At 40.8% G+C, this 9,676-nt stretch overlaps 1 protein-coding gene and 1 long non-coding RNA gene across 2 annotated transcripts; both read right to left on the bottom strand.

Moving 5' to 3' along the window:
- Nucleotides 1-1,072: 1,072 nt before the first annotated feature.
- Nucleotides 1,073-2,715, bottom strand: LOC109897644 (uncharacterized). Its single transcript, XR_004211256.1, has 3 exons — nt 1,653-2,715; nt 1,444-1,506; nt 1,073-1,203 (listed from the first exon to the last, which is right to left on the bottom strand). It is a non-coding gene; the product is annotated as an uncharacterized LOC109897644 (long non-coding RNA).
- A 166-nt stretch (nt 2,716-2,881) lies between these two features.
- On the bottom strand, nt 2,882-8,722 carry LOC109897559 (modulator of macroautophagy TMEM150B-like). Its single transcript, XM_020492065.2, has 7 exons — nt 8,672-8,722; nt 8,056-8,139; nt 6,543-6,602; nt 5,258-5,325; nt 5,052-5,179; nt 4,334-4,511; nt 2,882-4,031 (listed from the first exon to the last, which is right to left on the bottom strand). The coding sequence occupies exons 2-7, from the start codon at nt 8,118-8,120 to the stop codon at nt 3,835-3,837; spliced, it is 696 nt and encodes a 231-aa protein (XP_020347654.1). The 5' UTR covers nt 8,121-8,139; nt 8,672-8,722; the 3' UTR covers nt 2,882-3,834.
- Between the last annotated feature and the right edge of the window lie 954 nt (nt 8,723-9,676).

Consider the following 9,676-nt stretch of genomic DNA (forward strand, 5'->3'; position numbering starts at 1 on the left):
GAGATAGAGGGGTAGAGAGAGAGAGATAGAGGGGTAGAGAGAGAGATAGAGAGGTAGAGATAGAGAGGTAGAGAGAGAGAGATAGATAGAGGTAGAGAGAGAGAGAGAGATAGGTAGAGAGAGAGAGATAGGTAGAGAGAGAGAGATAGGTAGAGAGAGAGAGATAGGTAGAGAGAGAGAGATAGATAGAGGTAGAGAGATAGATAGAGGTAGAGAGAGAGAGATAGATAGAGGTAGAGAGATAGATAGAGGTAGAGAGAGAGAGATAGATAGAGGTAGAGAGATAGATAGAGGTAGAGAGAGAGAGATAGATAGAGGTAGAGAGAGAGAGATAGAGGTAGAGAGATAGATAGAGGTAGAGAGAGAGAGATAGATAGAGGTAGAGAGAGAGAGAGAGATAGAGGTAGAGAGAGAGAGAGAGATAGAGGTAGAGAGGTAGATAGAGGTAGAGAGAGAGAGGTAGATAGAGGTAGAGAGAGAGAGGTAGATAGAGGTAGAGAGAGAGAGGTAGATAGAGGTAGAGAGAGAGAGGTAGATAGAGGTAGAGAGAGAGAGGTAGATAGAGGTAGAGAGAGAGAGGTAGATAGAGGTAGAGAGAGAGAGATAGATAGAGGTAGAGAGATAGATAGAGGTAGAGAGAGAGAGATAGATAGAGGTAGAGAGATAGATAGAGGTAGAGAGAGAGAGATAGATAGAGGTAGAGAGAGAGAGATAGAGGTAGAGAGATAGATAGAGGTAGAGAGAGAGAGAGATAGATAGAGGTAGAGAGATAGATAGAGGTAGAGAGAGAGAGAGAGATAGAGGTAGAGAGATAGATAGAGGTAGAGAGGTAGATAGAGGTAGAGAGAGAGGTAGATAGAGGTAGAGAGAGAGAGGTAGATAGAGGTAGAGAGAGAGAGGTAGATAGAGGTAGAGAGAGAGAGGTAGATAGAGGTAGAGAGAGAGAGGTAGATAGAGGTAGAGAGAGAGAGGTAGAGGTAGAAGGAGAGAGAGAGAGAGAGAGAGAGAGAGAGAGAGAGAGAGAGAGAGAGAGGTGTAGAGGAGGGTAGAGTGGGGATGATAGAAGGGAGAAGAAGGTTGAGGTTACATACGAAAGACAAGAATGAATAATAATGTGCTGAATAAATCCACTTACTCAAGACAGAACAAATGTTGCAGACCAGGGAAACGATACAGCTCTGTGGATCATAGGTGTCGCATTCACTGGAAGACAAATTCACATTTGAATTATTTACAAATCTGGAAACGACTTGGTAATGAAATATTGACTTTAAAACAATGAGCCACCCGTGTTGTATATGGTATTGTGGGCTCATTAACATTTCCCAGCATGTTTTGTTAGTGTTTATACCAGTTTAACTGTGGTAGTGCCTCTATTGACATAGTCCAAATACACAGTGGAATTCGGGGTAAACCCTTTACAGTGACCAGCGTCACTCCTACCTGATGATGTAAGGGAATCTCGCTGTGATATTAACAGTCTCATTTGATACAGCGATACCAAACCTGGGAAGAACAAGTACTGTCGTTAGTATTTCAATACTTCAGTAATTTTCTGTTTGTTATCCACACCATCTCATTGTGCATAAGACCACACTATTATTCTATTTAGACAAGTAGCTGGAGAGCAGACCAGTCTGTTAGATACTCACACCACCCATATTCCCACAGTGCCAAACACCGCCAAGCAGATTGGAAGCAGCGCCCAGATTATTGTTTACTTACGTCACCTGGGAAAGACGAAACGAGACAACTGAGACACCCAGATACACTTGAGACCAATTTCAATAAAAAGGGACACAGGTTCTCAACTAAGGAACTCATAAAAACATCTTACCCCAGGCCACTTCAAATGGTGACTATCCCAGAAAAATGAAACACAGATGTCTGCAATGATCTTTGAGGTGTATTGACGGGACAAACAAACCGTCTTACAATCGGGCATGTCAGACACCTGCCTCAGAGCCTTAGACAGGAAACTGTCAGAGGCACCTGTAACCTGGCAACGGAGTGGAATAGTCAAACAAAACGAAGATTAATCATTGTATGTTGAAGTGAGTATAGGCTTGGTGGTGCCACCATGTGGTAGAATTGATTAAGTGCAGTACAGCTCCTCTGCATCACCCTCACACACAGATTCATGTAACAGTGAAAGCAATACTATGTGACAACAGAGGAACGAAACATAGCATCCACCACTGCAGCAGTCAAAACAACAGAAACAAAGATGTAGGCTCTAGGTGAATAGATGCTGCAAACTACTTACACCCAAGCAAATCTTGACCTGTATTTTCTGCAGTAATGCTCAGTGTTGACTTGAGACACCATGTAGCATGCGGTCTTTCTAATGCAGCGTGAATCAGTCAGTCTTCACCTTCAGCTCGATAGCCTGGCTAAATGGACTGACAAAACGGCAGTGTTCTCCTTGGCAGGCAGTCAATCAGTCTGTGCGGCTGCAACGGCGGAGGACTGGCTGTGTTCAAGAGGGTGCAATATTAAAAAAACGTTCAGATAGAAATTGGTTATGTAGAACAGCTATACTTATGTCACATAGAATTGGGTTTCATGCCACGTCTATAAATTGTATTTCTATCTGCAACGTTTTTAATGGGTAGTTCTGAAGAAACTGAAGGGCAGCACAGCTGATCACAGCCACCCCCTGCAAACAGCCCTCGCCAAGAGTAAATCAGGAAGTGGTAAGTTTCCCAAAGGTATTCTTTATGTTTTTTGGTAACCCACACCCAAGGCTGCTTGTCCTAAAGGCTTGGACACATAATGCTAATGTGCATATTTATTCAGAAACAATAGCACTGAAAACAGATTTGGTACTATATATCAACAATATGGACCTTTGCAACTGCACATTGATTGTTTAAATGTTTGTAAAAATAAATCTGATTTTACTGCTGTTTAAAAAAAAATTGTTTAATGTTTTAAATGTGTTTGCACTGAGAAAACATGTCATGTTTTATTTTTTTGACATGACAGACACTGATGGAAGGCTCAATATTCTCTGTACAGTATGTTTAAAGTTACATTTGATTTAACATCAGCTAAATAAATTAAAAACACTTACAGTTACGTAAACCCTCATCAGACACTTATGTAAACCCTCATGACTTGAAAAAGTATCCATTCCTGTATCACATCTTCTTCTACATAAATAGTGTAGATATGTTTACAGTGTTCATGTCTTGATGTGCTCATTTAAATAATTTATGTTGGTACAAAAATAAAGCCAAAAGGGAGAAAATCTTAGATCTGCTTGACTGAAAACCAGTACAAGACGACAATTAGATTTGTGATACAAAAATCATTATCTGAAAGCCACGCCCCTAATAGGCCACGCCTCATGAAAATAACCTGGGTTACATTAAAAAAAGACCCAGCTGCTGGGTCAACCATACTGAACGGTTAAAAAACTACGAATGGTTAAATTAACCCATGTTTGGGTAATCCAAACAACCCAACTTGTTGTTTGTTTGGAATACCCAAACATGGGTTAATTTAACCATTGGTAGTTTATTTAACAGTCAGTTGGGTTATTCACGCAACCCAACTAGCTGGGTCAAAATAACCCTGTGTGTGTGTGTCTTTAGATGTTAAGCTATGAACAGTGTATCAATGCATGGTCACAGGCTTTTTTTTTTTACCTTTATAGGCAAGTCAGTTAAGAACGAATTCTTATTTTCAATGACGGCCTAGGAACAGTGGGTTGTTCAGGGGCAGAACGTCAGATTGTTTTTACCTTGTCAGCTCAGGGATTCAATTTTGAAACCTTTCGTTTACTAGTCCAACACTCTAACCACTAGGCTACCTGCCTCATTGGCTGTACTATGAAACATCATTCATTCTGACCACTCCGTTGGTGCTCCGAGTCTTCAGACGTTGTTTCTGCACGGTGAGCTGGTGGAAGTCGATGTGGCGGAACTCGGACCCAAAGAGGCCAAAAAGGACAAAGAAGGACATGACCAAGGCCCACTCACAAATGGCCGCTCCAGATTTGTAGCCGGTATTATGAAGTATAGCCACTGGGGAGGGAAAGGCCAGTCAAGGAGCAACAACACAAGCAGATGACCTGTCAATGTCTAAACGATACAGTTTGTATACAGTCTCATTCCCAGCTAAGTGTTCTGCCAGTCTGCCCAGGGAATATACACTACAGCCTCCACTGTTTTTGTGTCATATTTTCACCGGTATTCAAGTTGATATATTTTGCATAAACACTGTTTAGCATGCATCAACAGTGAGTAATAGATGCTTTATATATTCCTACATGAAGAGACATTCTCTGAGAATGGAGAGCGCCCCAGTGTTATATCTGTAAGGATACTGGTGATGACCAGGACGGTGCAGATGCTACAGAATGTAGCTCGAAGAGGTCCAACCCAGTGACGGTCTTTCAAGGGATGGGCTTTGTAGCAGAGCCACACCTGCAGCCAGAAGTAGGCCAGGCCCACGAAGAACGCCAAGAACGCTCCCAACAAGTGGATCCCCATCACTACAGATTGCTGAAAGAGAGGGATGAAGAGAGGGAGGGAGATGGGAGAGAAGATGGAATGAAGGAGATATTGTCAGCAATTATCAGGGTATAACATTATGTCAACTTTCTATGTGTACATGCAAGGGGTGGAGGATATTTAAGCAATAAGGCCCAAGGAGGTGTGGTATATGGCTGTTCTTACACACGACGCAACGCAGAGTGCTTGGACACAGCCCTTCGCCGGGATGTATTGGCATTATAACACAAACTCCCAAGTTGCCTTATTGCTATTACAGTGGCTTGCGAAAGTATTCACCCCCTTGGCATTTTTCCTATTTTGTTGCCTTACAACCTGGAATTAAAATGGATGTTTGGGGGGGGGTTTGTATCATTTTATTTACACATCATGCCTAGGCACTGTATAAACTGGTTACCAGTGGCTGTCAACCAATCAGCATTCAGGGCTCGAACCACCCAGTTTATAATAGGACTTGTATCAGAATAATACAGAGATATAATAGTATTGCCATAACTTCAGTTTACACTGAAGTGAGATTCTAAACGATACCTGGAAGTTTCCGATGAGGGAGATGCCCACACAGGAGATGAAGCCCAGTACGATACTGGCGATGTTCACCTTGCTGTTCTGACCATAGTCCCTGACCTGCTGAAACCGGATCACCACAACCCACAGGGCTGACACAGAGAGAGAAGGGGGTATTAAAAGTGTGTGTGTGTGTGCGCGCCTGCGCGTGCGTGCATCTATTCACTTACCCAAGACAGCACAGACGTTGCAGATCTGAGCAAAGATGCAGCTCTGTGGATTATAGGTGCCACACTCACTGTGGAACACAAAATTCACATTTCAATTCTCTACGATTAGAAACACAACATCAGATGTAACAACTTCATAATGTGTATTGGTTAATTTAACAATGACAAACCTTATTGTTTCCCCTCTCATACTTTATGTAAAAAATGTGTCTTATTTTGGGATGATTTGAAGCAAAAAAAATATTTTATGTAACTCAATGAAGTTGCTTCTACATGATTTGGACATGAAGCGCAAAAAAGTGAATATAAGTACCATTGTCACGCAGACAGGGAAACACAACTAAAGCATGGATTGCTGTCATACCTTGTCCATAGAAAACCAATGTCATTTTGTAATTTGGGTGAACTTTAATGCTCCATGCAAGCTACGGTATCGGGGCATGAGGTCTGATACCAACAGGCTCAGAGACAGTTTCTATCCACAAGCTATCAGACTGCTGAACACTTGTACTGGACAGAATGCCTGCTCTGATTCTCCACACCTTAGCACACACACACAACAGCTGTTGTTACCAGACTCGTATTATACTGCTCAATTTATACACGCGCACCCCTCACACTTCCCCAATACACGTGTAAATATTGGACTATAAATTGTGCTTTCCTGTATTATACTTACACTGAGTGTACAAAACATTAGGAACACCTGCTCATTCCATGATATAGACGGACCAGGTGAACCTATGATCCCTTATTGATGTCACCTTTTAAATCCATTTCAATCAGTATAGATGAAGGTGAGGAGACAGGTTAAAGACAGATGTTTAAGCCTTGGAGACATGGATTGTGTGTGTGCCAATGGGCAAGACAAAATATTTAAGTGCCTTTGCACGGGGTATGGTATTACGTGCCATGCTCACCAATTTGATTGTTTCAAAAACTGTAAGGAGTCCATGTCCTGACAAATTGACGCTGTTCTGTGTATGCTAAAATGTTTATTTTATTCATTTACTTTATGTTGGTATTCTTATATTTTATTATTTGTTATTGTTGTTGCGTTGTCGAGAAGGAACCTGCAAGTATGTTTTTAATTGGACGATGTATACTATGCGTATCCGGTACATATGACTAATACAATTTGAATAATGTTATCATCTTAATATTAAAGTTATATAGTGTTGATTCCTCAATGATTCACTTTTCATTTTGATCCTTGCCTTTAGGAACATTTAATTTAAAGTACTGTGAAACATTGACTTGATTGAAAGACCAGTATGACTCCTACCTGATGTAAGGGAATCTACCTGTGATGTTAACAGTCTCATTCGATACAGCAATACCAAACCTGGCAAGAACAAGAACTGTAGTTAGTATTTTAATGCCATCAGAAAGTATTCAGACCCTTGGACTTTTCACACATTTTGGTAGGTTACAGCCTTATTCTAAAATGTATAAAATAGTTTTTTTTCCATCATCAATCTACACACAGTACCCTAAATTACAAAACAAAAACAGGATTTGTTTGTTGTTGTTGCTAATTTCAACAACAAAAATACAGAAATATCACATTTAAATAAGTATTCAGACCCTTTACTCAGTTCTTAGGTGAAGCACCTTTGGCCTCAAGTCTTCGTTGGTATGACGCTATAAATGTGGCACACCTGTATTTAGGGAGTTTCTCCCATTCTTCTATGCAGATCATCTCAAGCTCTGTCAGGTTGGATAGGGAGCGTCACTGCACAGCTATTTTCAGGTCACTCCAAAGATGTTTGATTATGTTCAAGTCCGGGCTCTGGCTGGGCCACTCAAGGACATTCAGAGACTTGTCCCTAAACCACTCCTGTGTTGTCTTGGCTGTGTGCTTTGGGTCGTTGTCCTATTGGAAGGTGAACCTTTGCCCCAGTCTGAGGTCCTGAGCGCTATGGAGCAGGTTTTCATCAAGAATCTCTCTGTACTTTGCTCAGTTCATCTTTCCCTCGATCTTGACTAGTCTCCCAGTCCCTGTCAGAGTGACCATCACCTCGCTGACCAAGGCCCTTCTCCCCCGATTGCTCAGTTTGCCCAGGCGGCCAGCTCTATGCAGAGTCTTGGTGGTTCCAAACCTCTTCCATTTAAGAATGATGGAGGCAACTGTGTTCTTGGGGACCTTCAATGCTGCAGACATTTTTTGGTACCCTTCCCCAGATCTGTTCCTCAACACAATCCTGTTCCGGAAATCTATGGACAATTCCTTTGACCTCATGGCTTGGTTTTTGCTCTGACATGCACTGTCAACTGTGGGACCTCATATAGACAGGTGTGTGCCTTTCCAAATCATGTCCAATCAATTTAATTTACCACAGGTGGCCTCCAATCATGTTGTAGAAACATCAAGGATGATCAATGGAAACAGGATGCACCTGAGCTCAACTTCGAGTCTCATACCATGGGGTCTACACATTATACCCCATAATGTTGGATTTTAGTATTTAAAAAAAATCGATTTTAGAACAAGGCTGTAACTTAACAAAATGTGCAAAAAGTCAAGGGGTCTGAATACTTTCCGAAGGCACCGTGCATCTTTCAGCCCAAATCCTGTGGAGGGTGACAGAGGCAATCATTTGATGTGTTTTGTTTCTTGCACTCAGAGCACAAGTGTTCCATGTTTGTTACTTCTACTGAAAGCAAGTAAACATGAACATTTTCCTCATCATCATCGCCATATCATTGTAGCATGAGACCACAGTATTCTTCTGCCTATCACTAATGAAGAAGTGGCTGAAGAGAAGAGCACACGTGGATGTCAGATAAATACTTACACCACCCATATGCCCACAGTGCCAAAAACCGCCAAGCAGATCGGAAGCAGTGCCCAGAGCCACATAATGGTACACTAAGGTCACCTGGGAAAGACACAATTACTCCTTTGTAGTTTCTTTGAATGCCATGTAGTATCCTGACCTGAGTTTAAATACATGTGTATTTAATTATTTTATTTAAATACTTATTTTCTGTGTATTTTAGTATTTTCAAATAATGTGGTCAAATCAACTATTTGAATCTATTGTCAAATAATTTCATATAAAATGCAAATTCATTATTTTAAATACTCCTAGGACCTGGGATCAAATGCATTGGAGTATTTAGTTGTATTTGAGCATTTTCAAATACATGCCAATACTTTCCAAGTACACATCCAAATACATTCCAATATGCAACTTCTTGTATTTTCAAATATCTTAATTCTTAATTTGAAGTGGATGTGAACGTAATTGAAATAGTATTTGAACCCAGGTCCGGTAACATTAGTATCGGTTGATTATCTGTTCATACACATCTTACATGATCAAAGCTGATGAGGTGAAAAGGACATTTTGAAGCTATAGGCTACCCACTTGAGAAATCACTGAGTGATTCAGAACGACAGATTTTTACCTTGTGAGCTCGGAGGATTCGATCTAGCAACCTTTCGGTTACTAGTCCAACGATCTACTAGGCTACCTGCCGCAATAACGACAAAAGACACAATTTACACAAATAAAGATACATTGACAAGTTTCACGTTACAAGTTAATGTCACTTGCACAAGTAGTCAATTACCTTACCCGCAAGCTCTATGACAAGATGTCATAGTAACATACAAGAGAAGAATATTTAAGCCAGAGAAAGAGAAGTTTAGTAAAAAAAGTGGTTTAAACTCACAGCGGTTTTATTGTATGTACAAGGAGGGAAAGCTGACAAACTCTAGATTTTTTCGCCTCTAACTTAATTCGAAATGCCTCTCCCCCTTGGCCTTGATTGTCAAATATACCGTAATAACACCAGTAGAAAGTTATTTCTCACTCGCTTTACCAGAGAGGTTGTATGGTAGAAGTATAACGTTGGGTCAGGGCTGGATTAAGAAATATGCCGCGGGGTTTAGATATTTTATATTATTATAACGGTGATAATGAAGACTGGTACGAGGATGACGGTATTGATTGAGGTGTGAAGATATGACCCGATAGTGATTTTGACCATGGCAGTGTTTTGATTAATTCAAATAAAGTTGCCACGAATCACCATGAATAAAAAGGGTAAGGACATAGCCCATGTTTGAGCATCAGATCATGCCCAAGTCAGTGGAACTGGGGAATTTGGGTTTAGACAGATACGCGAGTTTCCTTGGTAATACTGTACTTGATAGGATTTTTTCTATTCATGTGTGTTGTGTATATCTGTAGATAAAAATGTTTTTTTTAAACATCGTGCAGGATACGGCAACGGTGCCCGAGGAAGAGCTGACACTTCTCCTCCACTGCCTTTCTGAACTGCCTAAACACCCCATCAGCAGTGGAACACCATCACTTGCCACTGCCAGAACCCTACATTTATTATTTTTTAAAGCGTATTTGAAATTCTCTTTGTAATGAAAAGCGCTATATACAATAAACCTATTAT

The sequence above is a fragment of the Oncorhynchus kisutch genome, linkage group LG10 (genome assembly GCF_002021735.2).
Source record: "Oncorhynchus kisutch isolate 150728-3 linkage group LG10, Okis_V2, whole genome shotgun sequence".
Lineage (NCBI taxonomy): Eukaryota > Metazoa > Chordata > Actinopteri > Salmoniformes > Salmonidae > Oncorhynchus > Oncorhynchus kisutch.

Bases quoted from the DNA above. Each gene is read 5' to 3' on its own strand.
- LOC109897559 (XM_020492065.2), bottom strand. From the start codon at position 8,120: ATGTGGCTCTGGGCACTGCTTCCGATCTGCTTGGCGGTTTTTGGCACT. The intron at 6,603-8,055 runs GTAAGTATTTAT...TGTTCTTGCCAG, and splicing joins ACTGTGGGCATATGGGTGGT to GTTTGGTATTGCTGTATCGA. The intron at 5,326-6,542 runs GTAGGAGTCATA...TGTGTTCCACAG, and splicing joins GGTAGATTCCCTTACATCAG to TGAGTGTGGCACCTATAATC.